This window comes from Notamacropus eugenii, chromosome 1 (genome assembly GCF_028372415.1).
Source record: "Notamacropus eugenii isolate mMacEug1 chromosome 1, mMacEug1.pri_v2, whole genome shotgun sequence".
Lineage (NCBI taxonomy): Eukaryota > Metazoa > Chordata > Mammalia > Diprotodontia > Macropodidae > Notamacropus > Notamacropus eugenii.
The window spans coordinates 203,732,764-203,751,203 of record NC_092872.1 but is presented as its reverse complement, the minus strand read 5'-3'; the positions used below and the strand labels follow the sequence as shown (position 1 = coordinate 203,751,203).

The following is an 18,440-nucleotide window of genomic DNA, read 5'->3' as shown; positions in this document are numbered from 1 at the left end:
AAAATGATGAGATCCTTGCATTACATGTCTATCACAGGTTAAGGATTCTATCTTGACATTGTCATGATCTTGCCATAGCAATCATAGGTAGGATTATGGCGCACTCCTACAGACCTCACAGTCTTTGAAGGAAAGGAGACTCTATGGATGTGTTACAAGAATATTTCCATTAGTTGGACTGAGGAGGTGTGTGCAAAATATTGCTTGGGGTTTGACATTTGGACTTATGCCACCAGTAGTTGTTAACCCATATCTCAACTGGGGGGAGGGTAGGGAGAAGTTCTATGGAATTCTTGTGGATATCTCTCTAGCAGAAATACAATGCTCTTCCTTTGAGGATTACCTTCTCTTTGTGAACCATCTTCAGCTGTGAGTTGCATTAGGCAGGTAACAAGCTAATTGACTGATTTATTGTATGTGTATTCAGTTTAACTTGCCTGGTTTGGTGCAGAGGATCCTTGCTCTAGAGCTAGAAGGAAACTCAGAGGCCATATTGTACAACCTCTTCATCTTACAGACAAGAAAACTGAGGCTGATCATGAATATAATCGTTGGTTAGACCAGAATTGGAAGCAGGTAGCTCAGGAGTCCTAACCTATGCCAGACCTTTATTGATCTTCTTCTACTCCCTCATTTGGCCCTTACTCCATCCTCAGCTCAGCTCCAATCTCAGCCTTTTCCTTAGTATCCACTCCATCCCTGGTCCCCTTTGCCTCTGCCTCTGTTATGCTGTGTGTTCCTCCAAACCCAAGGTGACCTACACAGTGGTTTGGAGGAGGTGGTGAAGATAATTGTTTTAAAGGGAAACAGAGGAAAAGGGTGGTCTGTTCACTTTCCCTTTTAAAAGTTAAAATTGTTATGAGCTTAATAATCAAATATTTAATGTGCAAAAACAAAACATGAACTAGTGACCTTCTGTAAGATAATTTTTGTTATGAAAAACTACTTATTAAGCTTCACATAGTAAAAGAAAAAAAAAACCCACAACACTGCTCTGATTATATAGCCTTCTGGACTTTTTTTCTTTCTATTTATTTTTAAAACGATATTTTGTTGATGTTCCTTCCTTTGTCTTTCTTCTTTATTTCTCTCTTTTTTCTTTCATTACCTCCCTCCCTTCTTTCCCTCTTTCTTTCCTTCCTTCTTTCCTTTTCCTTCTTCCTTCCTTCCTTCCTTCCTTCCTTCCTTCCTTCCTTCCTTCCTTCCTTCCTTCCTTCCTTCCTTCTTCCTTCCTTCCTTCCTCGAACTCATTAACCTTTTCAACATAAATTTTCTCTTGTAATGAATTATTGTAACAAAGTGCTCACTTTCTCCAACCTCCTTCCTAAGTTGTGTGTGTGTGTGTGTGTGTGTGTGTGTGTGTGTGGTTTTGCACAGAAGACCAAGGCATTTTCAGTGATACTTTTACAGTAATAGTATATAGTGATATAGTCCTTTGAGGTTTACAAGCACTTCTTATGAAGTAGGTATTACTACAAGCATTATTATCCTCATCTCAATGATGAGGAAACTGAGGCACAGGATGGACCCATGACTTGTTTAAGGTTACATAGCTAGTAAGCATTACAGCTGGGATTCAAACTCAGATCTCTTGAAAGCAAGTCCAACCCTGTTCACACTCATCATAGTGCCTCTTTGTCATCTCTGCCTCTAGATCCTCTAGGACACCCTTAGAATGCCAATATTTTGTTCATTGTTTTCTCTCTGTAGGCTGTGATTTTCAAGTGTAATAAGGGCACTTCAAAAATAGATCTTGAGGAACACTGAAACTACCGGCTCTGTATCCTTTACTGTGGCACTGTATCCACACTGTGACAGCTGAGTGTAAGGGTCCCTGCCCTATAGAAAGAGAATATGAGTGTCCCATATTACAAAAAGCAAAACGAAAAACAGTGTGTTCTTTTTCTTTGCCAATTGTACAATATTTAAAAGAATGTGGTTTTTAAATACTCATTGAACCAGATCCACACCCCCTTGACCTTCCAGGCAGTTTCTTACCTGTCTGATTGTCCCACACCTGCCAAAAGGTATGTTAAATATAAGAAAACGTCCTGTAACCTGTGGTCTGCACAACCTGTCATTCAAGTGCACATTCCAGGGAGAGTAGCCTAGCTGCTGAAGGTAGCCTCGATCAATGACAGCTTGGAATCTATCTGGGAAGCAAGAAAGCTGGGCTGGAAGGAGAGGAGAAGGAAACATGTTTACAGAGGGTACCAGGTGACTGAACATGTGAATTTTGAGGGGATTAGTGTATGCATGTACTGTGAATGGGGAGGACTCCATAAATGCTGACCCACTCCAGACTTAGCCCTAGAACAAATTCCAAGCCCTCTAGGGTCCCATTGACAATGTGTGCATCATCACTGTGTTGGAAGGACACACAGAGGTCAAGCAGACAGAATCCCCTCGACCTTTCAGTAAATCCATTTTTATCTTTGTGAGAAGCAGGGCAGGAGTTAGAAAGTATCACACACCAGATATACCTAGGATCATTTGTTTTTCTCCCCTGCACTTCCCCATTAATCATGTATTGATTGGTGGGAAAGAATGAGGATGAACGGTAGAACACAAAAGCATGTTCTCTTCATGCAACTGTCCTCTTGGTTACTTACCCCAATGGGGAGAATTTCAAACCCAGGATGAGAAAAGAATTTACCGTGTTCCTTAGGTACCACAGAGCTGGGTAAAGCTGGTAATGGGGAAAAAAGAAGAAACTTTCATCTTTGCTGAAAGACCTTTGAACAATGTATCAGCTACCAATTCAAATGAGTCAGTAATTATCTAATTGATAGGTCAGTCTTTAAAGGAAAAGCTTATTGGGAATAGAAGACAAAATAGTAGTCCTTAAGTTGAAGTCCATGTTCCACTATCCCAAGAGTTTGTGGGTAGATTTCAGGGGGGTCTATAAACTTGGATAAGAAACATACATTTTTTTCTCAATACAACTGATTTCTTTTATAATCTTATGTATTTTATATTATGCATTTAAAAATATTATTCTGGGAAGGAGTTCATAGGCTTCTCCAGACTACTAAAGGGGTCTATGACACCAAAAAGGTTAGGAACTTTTCATCAAGGTAGGGAGAATAAGTTTGGGTTTACAGATAATAGGCTCTTTTGAGGTCATCAATTGAATGCCTTCATTTTACATACTAAGTAACTGAGGACTGAAGAAGGGAAATATTTTGAGGATGGTCACACAGCCAGGGTTTGAACCCATTATGGCATGCTCAGTTTGGGAGACAGAACATGTCATGAACAAGTAGCATTGAGTTTAGTGAAAGAATGAAATAGTCCAGACTGGTTTCATTTCTGTTTGTGTTCTTTTTGTCCGAGAAGTGATGAGTGTTTTGGTTTCCAGAGAAATAGGAAAAATGGTACTAGCTGGCAAGTATTTTGTATATATCAATCCACCAATAAGCATTTATAAAGCACCTAGTGTGTTCCTGACCCTGTGCTGTTGATGTTGTTATGTTAATTTAGTTGTGGTTTAGGACCTTATTTGAGGTTTTCTTGGCAAAGGTACTGGGATGGTTTGCCATTTTCTTCTCCAGATCATTTTACAGATGAGGAAACTGAGATAAACAGGGTTAAATGACATGCCCAGGGTCACACAGCTAGTAAGCATCTGAGGATGGATTTGAATTTATGTCCTCTTGACTCTAGGGCTGATCCTCTGTCCACTGCACCAATATAGTCCTCAAAGGGCTTACTGTCTGTCAAAATATACATGGCATTATAGAACAGGGTAGATGTGAATATGAAGCATTACAAAGTTCAAGTGGTTTCACAGAAGATATCTCCCCTCTATCCTTGTCCTAATGCCAACAAACCAGGAGTGGGACCAGGAAATCATAAATTAAAACCAAGTACTACCACCTGGAAACTTGGTGAGCATCTCTTTCAATACCTGAGATATTCTGGCAACAAAGAGGGTATCAAGGAAGGTACCTGATAAGCTTTACAGGGTTGTACCTTAGTGACCTGAAATCCCTTCATGGAGACCTCAAAAAATAATATCACCTTTTTTATTAGCTACCCTATAGATTTCTGTATTTAGAATTCTTTAATTCAATGTTCAAAGAACAGCTTGCTCATAAATAAGGTGAAGTTCCATATTTCTCTTTTTGGATTATGAGAAATTCCTCATTCCCTTAGAACATCCAAATTAATTGTAGTTCTTTTGAAAAGGCATTTGGTTAATAAAGATTTTTCTCAGATACGAAGAAAAGTTAAAAGAGTTCTTGGCAAACTGTAAGTCTCAGTATAAAAACGAATGTCTAACCCACTGCTTGTAATTAAAAGCAGAATAAGCCATTAATTACCATTTACTTTGGCTCCTTCACTTTCACTGGTGTAGGCTGCAAATGTAACCAGATAAAAAACAACAGTCAAGCTCATGGCAAAGAATGACTATGATGGATCTTAATGTTTGTTGACATGATTAATATTTTTCATCAGCTTTTGCCAGTTTTTTAATGGTTGTTTTTTTTATTCCTCCTGTCCTTAAAGAGAGTGAAAGACAGAATCTTGTACTTAGTATCCACTTAACTCCATCTCCTGCTGGATGCCTGAATTTTCTCTTTAAAACTCCTGCTAGTCATTTAGTTAGCTAGTGACTAGTTAAACATCTTTGGTGATTGGTAACTCAGAAGAAAGTATTTCTATATTTGGCTATCTTCCTAATTGTTAGGAACCTCATTTATACTGAGTTGAAATCTGCCTCTAATTTATTTGTTCCTAATGATACCCTCTAGAGACAATCTTAATAAGTGTAATTCTTTTCCTTCCTTCCTTCCTTCCTTCCTTCCTTCCTTCCTTCCTTCCTTCCTTCCTTCCTTCCTTCCTTCCTTCCTTCCTTCCTTCCTTCCTTCTTTCCTTCCTTCCTTCCTTCCTTCCTTCCTTCCTTCCTTCCTTCCTTCCTTCCTTCCTTCCTTTCTTCCTTCCTTCCTTTCTTGACATGGCAGCCCTACAAATATTTGAAGCCAGTTATCTTGTTCCTCTAAGCCTCTTCTCCACGCTAAAAAACCACATTTCCTTCAATTTATCCTAATATGACAAACCATCATATTCCTTCACTATCTTGAGGGTCCTCTTCTAAATTGGTTCTAGCCTGTTAATAATATTCCTCTTAAAATGTGTAACATGAAATGGTTAATAGCAATAAAATGATTGAAGTTTACTAATTCATAAACAGTATGGCTACTTATGATTATAAATAAGTATAAAAAGATTTGTTCTCAAAATACCAGAATAAGATAACCATGGGGCACCTTTGGAAACTTGAGTAAATACCACTTCACATAATAGGACTTGTTTTAAGAGGTACCACAGGCTGAAAATAAAGTTTAAAAAAAGTTTGGCTGAAACTATGGGTGATAGTATTGTATGAATAGTGAGGGGAAAACTAAGATTTTTGGGAAGAGGTCTCTAACTTTTGGCAGTGATATTATGGAGAACAACTATGTTTTTCCAAAACAGAAATACCTTTCTATAGCACATCCATGGTACCTTTTCAGAGACAAAATCGTAGGCTAAACAAATCATTAGCATAAAATAGAATGATAATTCTCCTGTTCTTATGAGTATTGTTCTATTTTTCTGTTCTTTTAATATGCCATTTTTGAGAGATTGTTTAGCATAAATTAGATACCTTTTCCACCCACCCCCAACCCTTGTTGTCTAATAATTTCAATGCATTCTTTCAAACCTATTTCAGAATAGAAATCCTAAAATCAATTTTATTGGTGATTTAAGACCAGGTTGCTGGTCTTTCCCAAGTGACTTTTCCCTTCTCCACCTCCTGCATTTGCTTAATTACCTCTTTCATGGTTGTGAGGACCTAGCCAAGATATAATTTTCTTGGGGTTTATGCTTGGTGAAAAAAAAAAAAATCAAAGTGAGATTCATTCATATAGGCCCTGGAAAAGTGAGTCAATTTCATTCTCAAAGATAATGAATGACAAGGAGGAATAAACTAACTTCTAACTTCAGTGGGACGATCTCATGCATACCTGCACAGATGACCCCTGCATCCTCCTGGTGTTTGCAGTTGTGGACGGCCCAACCTGCATGATGACACTGCTCCAAAGAAGCCTCATTTCCCACACAGCGCACATCATCTAGCAATATAGTTCCCATTCCTGCCCCAAAGTGACCACGTCCAGGGGCCCCTACAGCCCTGCCACAGCCAAGCAGCTTGCAAACAACCCGTGCGTTCTTGATGTTCCAATGATCATCACAAACGGTGCCCCATATGCCATTGTAACGGACTTCAATTCGCCCCTCACACCGGTTCCGTCCATTCACAAGTCTGAGTGGCAAATCTTGAAAAGACCAAAGAATTGTTAAAAGTAAGAAGAAATCTCAGTTATTTGTAACTTCATATTTGACCCTTTTATTCATCTGATATTAATAAACATTTATTGAATGCCCCATATTTGAGTCTTATTTTTATATACATCACAAAATACACATAATCTGGAAAAAAGAACACCATTTCCTGTTTCATGACACAATATTGCTCTTTTACACAAAAAGTAAAATCTCAGTTTTCTAAATTTTCAGGGAATGAGTCTTTCTGGATGGCTGAGGCTTCTAGGAAATTGAAGATTTCCTTCTTTAAACCTAAGTCAAATGTTTAAAAACTGTAAGGATTTTAGATGAAAAGTCTTAAAAAATTAATTCTATGCCTTAGTACATTCTAAAAAGTACATGGCAAATACAATAAAAAAATTTTCTCAATGACTCAAGGTCCTCACAAATAACAACTATTTTATTGTGCAATATAATACAATGAGGTGCTCACAGAAGACCTTAGAGATCACCTAGTCCAAGCCCTTTATTTTATGAGGAAGGAAACTGAGGTTCAAAGAGTTTTGCCCCTTTGCTTATTTCTCAATATTGGAAACAGAGCACGGGGACTTGGAGCCAGCTCTTTTCATCGAGGAACCAAGGCACATCTGGAAACAAGCCTTACGCATGTGGAGGATGTTCCGAATTTCAACCCTCTTTTGCCCTTCCATATAGTATTGAGGCTGGAACCTTTTAATTACAGATCCAAAGCAAACTTGAGGAAGAAGCCTTATAGAGGCTGGACACTCACTTATTTGTGCTTTTGCTCCTCTAGATCAAAGAATTGTAATATCGGGGAGGACAACCCCTACAAATCCTGTATGGTCAGGTTTGGCTGAGGGAGCATGCCAAGGCAATTGACCCCCTATTGTACTAGTTTTCCAACACTGGTCATCTTGTCTCAGGTACAATCAGAATGCCCATGCCACTTTGCCAGTAATTAAATCACCCATTCTTTTCTCCAAACCAACCCTGTAGTTCATGGTTTTGCTCATTCTATTCCGCTCTTTGGAACCCCTACTCTATTGTCAAATATCTTGCATCCTTGAACTTTTGAGCAAATATTCCTCCTTTTAACTTAAATGGAAACCTAGTTCTTCCCTGTCAACCTCATATGTCTTATAACTAATTTCATTTAAGTCTTCCTCCCACTCCCTCCAACCCAGAAGGCCAGAAGAAGGGGTGAACATTCTCCTTACTCACCATGTTGCTTCCAGACTATTCTCAGAGCACAGATTTAGAACTAGAATGGTCCTAAGAGGTCACCAAATTAAACTCCTATATTTCATAGTGGATAAAATAGAGGCCTATATAGTTTAAATGACTTACCCAAGATCCCATAGGAAGAAAGTGGAAGGACTGGGATTTGACCTCACACCTGTGACTTCCAGTTCCCTGTTCTTTTAACTGCTCCTCTTCACATTACCTCTTCTATTGCAGTGTTCAATGAATTTTCATCTCCTGAAGTTCATGGAATCTGCATATACCTTCCCTTCCCATTCTTGTTGCTACTGTCTACTCAACTCCACGTCATTTTTCCCAATGGCCTTAATATTTGGCATTTGTACTTTCCTAGGAAGCTCTAGGAAAGGCTCATGAAGAAGGAACTTTCAAATGATCTAAGTTATGAAGTTGCCATTCCATATCTTTTCTCTTCTTCTCCTGCTAAAATTCTTGGGAAAAAAATTTTGCACCCAAGGCTTTGCCTTGCTGACTCTATCCTCTTTAACTCCTTTTTTTGGGGGGGTTCCAGCCCTCCTAATGAGTTCCTAAATGTGAAATCCAAAGACTGTTTTTCAGTGTTCATTGTCTCTAACATAGAGTTAATGGTATAATGAGAATGAGGTGCTGGACTTGGAGTTAGGAAGATCTGGTTCATAATCCTTCTATACTAGCTGGGTGACTCAGGCAAGTTACTTAAATTCTATGTAATCCTGCTCACTCTTTAGTACTTATGTACTAATAAACTGAAAAAAGACATTGCAGATTCTTTGTCTATTCCCCTTGATACTGTGGAGAGTCACAGGTAGTGTAGCAAATTGTACCTTTTCCTTGGAACTATTATGGCCTGGGTTCAAGTATGATCTGTGATACATACTGATTGTGTTATCTAGGTCAAGTCACTTTGTCTCTCCAGTTCTCAATATTTGGATCTTTAAGAATATAGATTGCAGGAAAGTCATCATACCACACTGATAAAGGGAATTTTCTCACCCAGGATTCCTTATTCTAGTGAAATTACAGTTCCATCTATCCCTAGGCACTATAGTGTATGACACAGTTGAACATCTTCCTTCTTTGACTCTCTGAGATATCATACTTAGCACATCCTACTCTGACCTCTTTGATCATTCCTCCTCTGGAAGTTGGCTAACCCTTCATCTCTTTTTCTGATGCCTTCATATTCTTGTTTTTCAGTTGCTTTCAGTCATATTCAACTCTTCATGACCCCAGTTGGGGTCTTCTGGGTAAGGATGCTGGAGTGGTTCTCCATTTCCTTGTCTAGCTCATTTTACAGATGAGTAAGCTGATGCAAACAGGGTTGAGTGACTTGCCCAGGGTCACAGAGCTAGTGTTTGAGGCCAGTTTGAAATCAGGAAAATGAGTCTTCCTGACTCCAAACTTGGTACTCTATCTACTGTGTGTGTCACATAACCACCCAACCCCAAAGGAGCTGGGTAGGAGCTCCCCAAAGGTTTGGTTTTGGATTCCTCTATACTCTTTCCTATGAAAATTCATACATTCCCATAGCTTAAAATACTGCACCTAAGCAAATGATTCCCAGGGCCTATTGTGGCTGGTCTGTGTTGGTATCTCAAGCTCCTGTGAAATCAAAAGCATTCTGGGTGTCGAAACCTTGCCTTTTCTCAACTTTATAGTTCTCCTACCCAAAACTTAATATTTGCTATATTCAGCGATTTGCCCAAGTACAAGTTCATTCAGATATTATATAGGAAAGGTAGGATTCAAATCCAGCTGTTCAGACACCAAAGGCTATGCTATTTCTGCTACAACCCCTGCTTTCTTCTAACATGCTGCCTCTAATTTGGTGTTACCTTGGAAACCAGATTCTAATGCTCGTTAGAATTGTGCATAAAAAAGGGATTCATAGGTCAGGCAGCTCAGCATCATATCATTCCTGTTGTGATGTGGCAAGCAGATATGCTTGTTCTATCAGCCAGAAATAATTAAACAGGTGAATAAATTAATACAAATAAAGGAAGGAGGGAGGTAAGGAGGAAAGAAGGAAAGAAGAAAGGATGGAAGGAGGCAGGAAAAGATGAATGGAAACAGGGAGGGACAAAGGAGAGATTCAAGAAGAGAGGAAAGGAGGGATAGAAAGAGGTAGTTAAGGAGGGAAAGACAGAATGAAGGAAGGAGGTGTGGAAGGAAGGAGGTGGGAAAGAGGGAAAGAAGGGAAAAGGAAGGGAGAAAGGAAGGATAGATAGTGGGAAGGTAGAAGGGGAGAAGGAAGGAAAGGAGGAAAGAAAGATGTTTTGTTTTTTTTTGCAAGATAATCAGGGTTGAGTGACTTGCCCAGAGTCACACAACTAATAAGGGTCAAGTGGTTGAGGCCGAATTTGAACTTAGGTCCTCTTGATTCCAGGGCCTGTGCTCTATCCACTGAGTCACCTAGCTGTCCCCCTCTTTTTAATTTGTAAATTTGTTATTTTAAAGTTAAATACAAAAATAAGAAAAGAAAAAAAGAAACAAACTTAAATACTGGAAAGAAAGATTTTTTGTTTTTTACCAGGTGTAGGGACTGCCTCTACTTTAGTGGTATCTGAAAATGTAAGAAACAAAAACAAACATTAAAGAACTGGCTTTGAGCAGATCTTCACAGCCATTACGACACCCCAAAGTGACTCACTCCAGGCAAAAATGGCCTCTGTCTCTGTTTCCAGTTTGATTTGGATCTGGAAACCTTGGTTACTAAACAGAAAATTGTCAAATATTATTTTCTTTACATTCGTATTAATATACAATATTAATTCTTGGAAAAGAAAATATTTCTCAGAGAAATCTTAGAAAATAAGATCAACAGTAATGCGAAGGTGCTGGAAAGTAGCACCAAAGAGCTGACCTTTCGTAGGGGTTACTTCTGAAGGTTCTGGAAGACAAAAGAGGAAGCCAAAGTTCAGTTCCACCTGGGCTGCTTGCTCTTCTCTATGTGTAACATCCCACCTCCTCTTTGAGTGCCCCTGCCAAGGTGCTTCCCCGTGCCTGGAAATTCTCTTTTCTGTTCTTTGCCTCTTGAATCCCTGACTCCTTTCGGAATGTCTAATCAAATATGTTCTCCTACAAGAGATCTTTCCTGATTTTCCTTGTGGTTAGTACTAATCCTTTAGTAAATTTGCATTTATTTTGTAAATATTTAAAGCTTACTTATTTGTGTACATGCCCTATGCTTCAAGTAGGATGTGACATCCTGGAGGGGAGGGGATGTTTCATTTTTGTCTGTGTTTGTCTAGCATTATCATTTTATGTATATATATGTGTATATATGTGTGTAATGTATATATGTATGTATATGTATGTATGTGTGTGTATATATGTAATATGTTTATTATAATTATCATTGGTGCCTAGTGCAGTGCACAGCATTTAGCAGGTACTGATATATGCTCAAGTAATCCCATTCCATCCCAACTCCTCTAGCAAATTTCCCCCTCTATCATCCCCACTCTTTTACTTACTTTCTATCTCTCCCTATCTGCAGCTGTTTCTTTGCTGCTTACAAACATACCCATCTCTCTCTCCCCTGTATGCTGCAAACCTCATTTGATCCATCCTCCTTGCTATCACCCCACATCTTTTTTTTTTGTCTTTTGTGACAAAATTCCTTCAGAAGGCTGTTTACAATGGATAGCTCCACTCCCTCTCCTCTCACTCTCCTCTTTACTCTTCTCCAGTCTGACTTCGAGGCTCATCATTCAATTGAAACTACACTCTCCAAAGTTGCCAATGATCTCTTAAATGCTAATCTAATGACTTTTTCTCAAGACTCACTATTCTTCCTATCTCTGCAGCCTTTAATATTGTCTTTCACCCTCTTCTTGATACTCTCCTTTCTAGGTTTTCATGACACTCCTCTCTTTTGGTTCCCCTAAGTGTCTGACCACTTCTTTTCTATCTCTTTTGTAGGATCTTCATCCAAATCATGCCAGCTAACCTTGGGTATCTTTGCTCTGGGCTCTCTTCTCTTCTATTCTTTTTCACTTGGTGATCTCATCAGTTCCAGTGGATTCAATGATCATCTCTATGCTGATGATTCTCAAATCTACTTATCTAGTTATAATTTCTCTACTGACTTCAGGTTTCATGTCTCCACCTGCCTAGTAAACATCTTGAACTAAATATCCCATAAACATCTTACATTCAGTATATCCAAAACTAAACTCATTTCCCCTCTAAACTCCCCTGTCTTCTTAACTTTCCTATTACTTTTAAGGTAGTGCCATTTCCCCAGTCACTAAGGCTTGGAACCTAGGCATCATCCTTCATTCATTCTTACATACTACCCTTTCTCTCTTCTGATAGCACCACCACACTGGTAGAAGTCCTCATCACATCATGCTTGGACCATTGCAGGAACCTCCTGGTTGGTCTCCTTGCCTCAAGTCTCTTCCTGAATCACTCAGCTGTCAAACTGATCTTAATGTGTAGATGTGACCATGTCACCTTCCTACTTAATAAGTTTCAGGGCTACCCCTGAATCTTGTTTTGTATTCAAAGCCCTTTATCATGACGCCTCTTACCTTCCCATTCTTATGCTTTTCTTTCCTTCATGAACCTTGTGATCCAATGACGTAGGTCTCTTTGATGTTCCTCCAACAAGACACTCCATTTCCTGACTCATAGATTTTGTCTCGCCGTCCCCCATGCTCTCCCTCCTTATCTACACCTGGCTTCTTTCAAGTCTTACCTAAAATTCCACCTCCTCCATGAAGCCTTTTCCTGATGACCCTTAATTCTAGTGCTTTCCCTCTGTTGATTATTTCTAATTATCTTGTTTGTGGTTTATTTGTTTGCATTTGCTTAAATGTTGTCTCCCTATTACAGTGTAATCTCCTTGAAGGCAGGGATTGTCTTTAGCCTTTCTTGTATCCCCAGAATTTAGCACACCACTCAGTACTGTACGCAGCACACGGTAGGTGCTTAATATGCATTTACTAACTGACAACTTAATAAGTGCTTATTGAATTGAATAGAAACTTTCCAGAGAATATTTCTAGATGTGAAGGCTTCATGGGGAGGCATTTCAGATATACTTTAAAGAATAGGTAGAAATTGCTGTAGGAGGATAAGGGGCATTCCCAGAATAGGGGATGGTGGGAACGGCAACACTTAGGCAGGGGGATAGGGTTTAGCTTGGTAAGTGTGGCAAAGAATAGGAAGAATTATTTTGTAAATAGGAAGAAAGCATTACCAGGTAAGGGGGTCATTTCTGTTGAACTTGAAGGTGTAACTGGAAAAAAAAAAAGAGAACTAAATATTTTTTCTCCAAACTCAATACTTAAACCAAAGTCTTCAAAACTAGGTTTCAGTGTTTCTGAAACAGGCATTAAATGTGCTAGGTCTAAAGAAAAATAAAGCAGAAACACATTTTTTTACATAGCTGATTTTTGCATGAATTTGAATATGTTTATTGTATGGATTAAATAAGGGTACCTGAACATTGGCATTAGGCCTTTCTTCCCTCAAAATAAAGGGGCTTTATAAAAGTGTTCCATTAATTACAATTAGTCAAGATCATGTGGGTTGTACTGCAAACTATAGTTTTGTGGTCAATGCTAGACTCAATCTTGGGAGAAGGCAGAGGATTGAGGCAAGAGAGGTCTTCCCAAGATGTTCTTTATGGGACATCCCTGTGGGTCTCAGTTTCTTTGTCAGGTGAAGTGGTAAGGTTAAACAAGGTCCCTTCCAATTCATCTAATATATTTTGTCCTATCCTTTAAGATAACTCCAAGGGAGAGCCCCAAAGTCACTATTTGTTTATACGGTATTTGTCTTTCTCCAATATTAGAATAGGAAAGGATTTCTACTCTTTTTAAGGACATAAGTAAGGTGGAGAGGTAGAGGTGGTAGACAGTGATCTAAAAGAAAAAGAGAAAGCATAGAAGGAATTGGGAGAAGTGAGGTGTTTAATGCTTCCACAGATCAATCTTGAGTGGTATTCTAGTGACATTTATTTCATGTGTTAAACAACAAACAACAACTAGCCCCATCCCCAAACAAACCACAACCAAATCAGAATCCATTCACACCACCTTCTGTTATCAGAATGGAAATAAAGAAGCAGCTCCAGACACATAAAACATTTGTTACCTAAATGGCTTACATTGGACAGGAAAGTCAGTGATATTATTTTAGAAAATGAATATAAGTAACGAAGATTTACCAGTTGAAGGGGTCACTTCTGTTGAGGTTGAAGCTGTAACTGCAAAAGAGAGAATCAGGCTGAAATATCAGTGGGGAAGAAACAAAAACCTGAACTTTTTAGTTCCTATACACGTTTACACTGGAGTTGAAATGTTCACACAGTTATTTCTTCCATATTGTGATTTTTCCTGTCACAGTTTCCATATATCACAGGTCAGCATAAAAAAACTAAATGAGAATTTTGAAGGAGTTTTGTGGAAGCTACAGATGACTCAGAAAAGTTTAGAAACTCAGAAATGTATAAAATATCTGTATAGTATTGTATAATATCAACATATTTTATCTTTTACTACCATAATAATTCAGACTTCTTGTCTGAAGAGTGAAGGAGGGCCAAAAACTTTTATGTGGATTTTCCAGATCATGGTGATGCTGCATCCCTAAACCACACAATATGGAAGAGACAACTGTAGTTCACCAAATAAAACACAGTCAAGTCTTTGGATGGTGGATCTGGATACATTATGAAGGTCAAATCATGACTCCAGAGACCTTGCTCCCAAGAAGAGAAAGCCTGCTATAGTCCAGGGTGTCCCCAAAGTTTTAGCGCAGTATTAAGATTTAATAACAATGCATTAGCCTTAATAACTAAGAAAGGCATAAAACTACACTGGCTTTTGGGATACTTTGTATAAGAGAGGCAGACAGAGACAGGAAGGAAGATCTGGGTTCGATTTCTGATTCTGGCACAGCCTGGCTACATGACCCTAGATAAGTCATGTAATGTCTTAGTACTATTAGCAACACTGAAACTCTAAGCGGTAGAAAAGAGGCTGACCTGCATTGGTAGAGGGAATTTCTTTATCTGAGAGTTCCCTATGCTAGTGAAATCACAGGTTCAGTCCTTAGAATATTAGATCTAGATGGTAGGTGTTACTAGTTCAGGTTTCTACCTTCTTTATATCATTAGGGGGCTCCACTGTACTTCAAAATGGGAATCCATCTTATTTGCTAATAAAGTGGTCATTAGGGTGAGAGCATTACTGGATGAAGGGATCAATTCTGTTGAAGATGAAGTTGTGTCTGTGCATGCAGAAAAAACCCCCCAACATCAAGCATTAAAACTAGTGGGAAAAGGAACTTTAATATCTGTTTTCATTTAGAATGTTAGTTTATCAGATATATAATAAAAAAAAGGAAAGTAGGTTTGAGTTCTGTTAGCCCCTGCTGTTCTATCATCCCTGGGATGTGCTGGTCTGCTACCTCTTTTCATGCATTAACCTCTACAATGCTAAGCATCCTCATGCAAAGAAAATCTTTATCTCTGTAACCTCCTTCTATCATAATACCTTAATCTTGGTCTTATACATTTTGTGATATTCTTTGGTCCAAAGCAATACAATTTGACCTGACCTGACCTGACTCAAAATACAAAGAAAAGTTAAATGCAAAGGGATATTTAAAGTGGAAAGTCAATTACTTTTGGGTAAAATTAAAACCAATTCTGAATGGAAATGAGAAAATCTATGATATACAACTTAGACCAAAATGATTGCCCAATTTAGTCAAGTGAATAGCCAGTTAAGTCAACCAAGCAATTATTTATTTTTTCAGCAATTCCATTAATAAAGTTGGTTGAACTGACTGGGGCTTTACATAGTACAGTTAATTGCTGAGGTGGATCTATTTGTAATTCCTTCATTAGTGAAGATGCCTGGCAATGTACTTATAAACTCATGCGAAATAGAGACATATCTAAAAGGAAAGGTTCCAGAAGACTAAGAGTATAGTGTTTTACAGATTATAAGTCCATACACACCTGCTGAGCACAGACAAATCACTACCTCTCAGCGTCCTAGGCAGCCCTCTAAGATTATGCTAAATATCAGATGAATTCCCGATCTGCATTGATGAAATTGTAGATTCCCCTGATCCCTAATCCTTCCTCTCCCCACAAAAAACAATTAAGGAACAATTGTTAAATGACTGAGTAATAGCATACCAAAAGGAATTCTCAGTTTTGTTATAATCGCCCTTTTCATTGAAATCATCAATAATGGAAAGGCCAAAAATAAGGAAATCAATTTCAAAACATCGAATGATAAGTAGTCCACACACATGAAATGCATCAGTAGTGGGAACTTTAATATTCTTATCTTAAGAAAATCCATGAAGAAATAAAAAGTAATTTCTAGTCACATCTTAGAAACATACATGCTGATCTATAGCAATGCTTCATATATCCAACACAGTGAAGTGAAGCTACTCCACAGAAGTGCATTTTCCAGATTTCTGAATATAATTCATATATAACTATGTAATCCTAATTCTTTCAAACATTATGGTTCCAGTTTTAGTTTCACAGAAAATTAAACACATTAAGGAGGGAGTTTCCTCAACTGGAATTCCTTTGTGAGGAATGAAATTATATGGTTTATATATTTATAAATTTCATATAAATGAAATTATATTTAATAAATTCTTGTTGGCTTGAGTTGTGTTCCAAATAAGTGACCTCCAGAGAACAGGTGTTCCTGTTCTATTATAGGTTGGTTTCCATCTAAAGATACTTATTAGAATCCCAATTATAGAGAAATGAAAAGAATACTTCTATAAATCACAAGAAAAGTTTACCAGGCATGGGACTCATATCTGTTGCTGAAGTGGAACCTGTGAATGTAGAAACAATAAAAAAAGTTAAAGTTACATGAAAATATCTCCTTGTTCAAAGAAAGGTTTAAATTCAGCAGATATTCAGATCCTTATGGAAAATAACTGAAAAACTATTTAGTCCACAGAATCTGTCTTGGCTCTGTTCATGTTGTCCAGTATTATTGTTGTCCCTAATCCTCCAAATGGTCATTAAGTCAAGAGCACAAGCCAGAAGGACATACACTCAAATTGTGCCTTTGGGGGAGTAGAGGTATGAAGAAACATGGAAAGATCTGGCAGAAGATAGAGTATTGAACTTGGTGTGGTGAAGACCTGCGTTCAGTCTCCCCCTTAGCTGCTAACTTGCTACACACACACACACACACACACACACACACACACACACACGATCCTGAGAAAATCATCTAATGTCTCTGAACCTGTTTTCTCATCTATTAAATGGTGATAATAGCCCATGCCTCACAGAAATTATGTGTAAAGTGTTTTGTAAACCTTAAACTGCTATACAAATGCAGTTATTATTCTGATATACCTGAAACCTAAAACAGGTGATGTAGTGGATAGAATATTAAAGGAAGACTTGCGTCAGAATCTGGCGTCACACACTAGTTGTGTGACCCTGGGCAAGTTACTCAACTTTTGTCTGCCTCTGTCTCCTCATCTGTAAAATGAGGAGAAAAATAGTACTAACTTCCCAGGCTTATTGTAAGGATTAAGTGTGATTAAGTGGATTAAGTGTAAAGCACTTTGCAAACTTTTAATATTAGGAAAGAGGTCAGGCATGCCTGAACTGGGGTGGAGGCCACATGAGCAGAGAGAAGGGGATAATATGGGAGTTGTTCTGTTTCCTCATTTGTAAAAAGTGGATGATTCACAGAATCATTGTGAGGATCTAAAGAAAAGAATTTATGTCAAAGGATTTTTGCTAAATAAATGCTCACTATTCTTATAAGCACAGATCATTCCCCTTTACTTTTTTCCATTACTTGTTTTTACATAATTGTGAAGAAATGGGAAATTGTGAATTGAGTACTCAATCAATAGTAACTTTTTTGATTTCAGCTAAGTATAAACAATCCTTTTTTTAATAAAATCAGTTCTACTTAATATCCCCACAATGTAAGGGGGTTAGAATTCCCTAATCATCTCTTAGAAAGGATCTATGATTGGTGCTAAAATTCCAAAAAGATGAAAAAAACATACTTAAGTCCTATCTTGGGTGCACAGGAAATTTCAGCATTCTAATTTACCAGGCTTATACTTTGGTCAGTGAGAGGCAAATTGAGATAGTGGGTAAGAAGCTGATCTTGAAGACCCAGGAGCTCAAATCCTGCCTCTGACACCGACTGGCTGTGGGACCCTGGACAAAAATCTCTCGGTGCTCTAGGCAATTCTTCAAGATTCTAAGTTGCCCATGAGGCAAGGACCTTCATGGGTAAAGGGAGTTTCTGTACCAACAAAATTCCAGCTGCAGTCCTGATCCTTATCCTTACACTTCATACCTATTAGTCATAAACATGGAAGATGATTTTTGAAATGGGAAACCTGAAAATTGGCGAGTTTTTTTTGATCAATGAAATTGAAACAGAGGCAGAAATACTAAGAGCAAGAATTGATCTTGTTTGTAAAGGTAGCATAATCTCTCTTGTATTTTTGTTCAAAATAGTCAATTTAATTGACCCTGAATTATGAAAATAATAATAATTGTTATGATTATAGTTAATGTTTATATAGTATTTATTACGTTCTGGACACTGTGCTAAATGCTTTATTATTCTAGCCTTTGATCCTTAGGGAAGTAGGTGCTATTATTATCCCCATTTTACAGATGAGGAAACCAAGAAGTTAAGGGACTTGCCCAGGATCACACAGTTAGTAAGCGTGTGAGGCTGGGTTTGAACTGAAGTCTTCTTGTGGCAAGGCTCTCTATCGGTTACAACAGCTAGCTGCCTCAATATTTTGAGGCTTGGTAGAATATAACTAGGAACTATTAGTCTTCTGGATGAATTGAAGGGGTTGTGTTTATAAAA

The 18,440-nt window shown here is 38.1% G+C and overlaps 1 protein-coding gene across 1 annotated transcript in view; it reads right to left on the bottom strand.

The window, feature by feature from the left end:
* The window catches only part of LOC140511089 (scavenger receptor cysteine-rich domain-containing protein DMBT1-like), a 244,342-nt gene that overhangs the window by 96,768 nt on the left and 129,134 nt on the right, over positions 1-18,440 (bottom strand). The window contains 7 exon segments of the mRNA XM_072620114.1: positions 1,774-1,839; positions 1,999-2,174; positions 4,326-4,361; positions 6,015-6,365; positions 10,106-10,138; positions 12,785-12,934; positions 16,372-16,407. Of these exon segments, the coding sequence (XP_072476215.1) occupies positions 1,774-1,839; positions 1,999-2,174; positions 4,326-4,361; positions 6,015-6,365; positions 10,106-10,138; positions 12,785-12,934; positions 16,372-16,407 (848 nt within the window).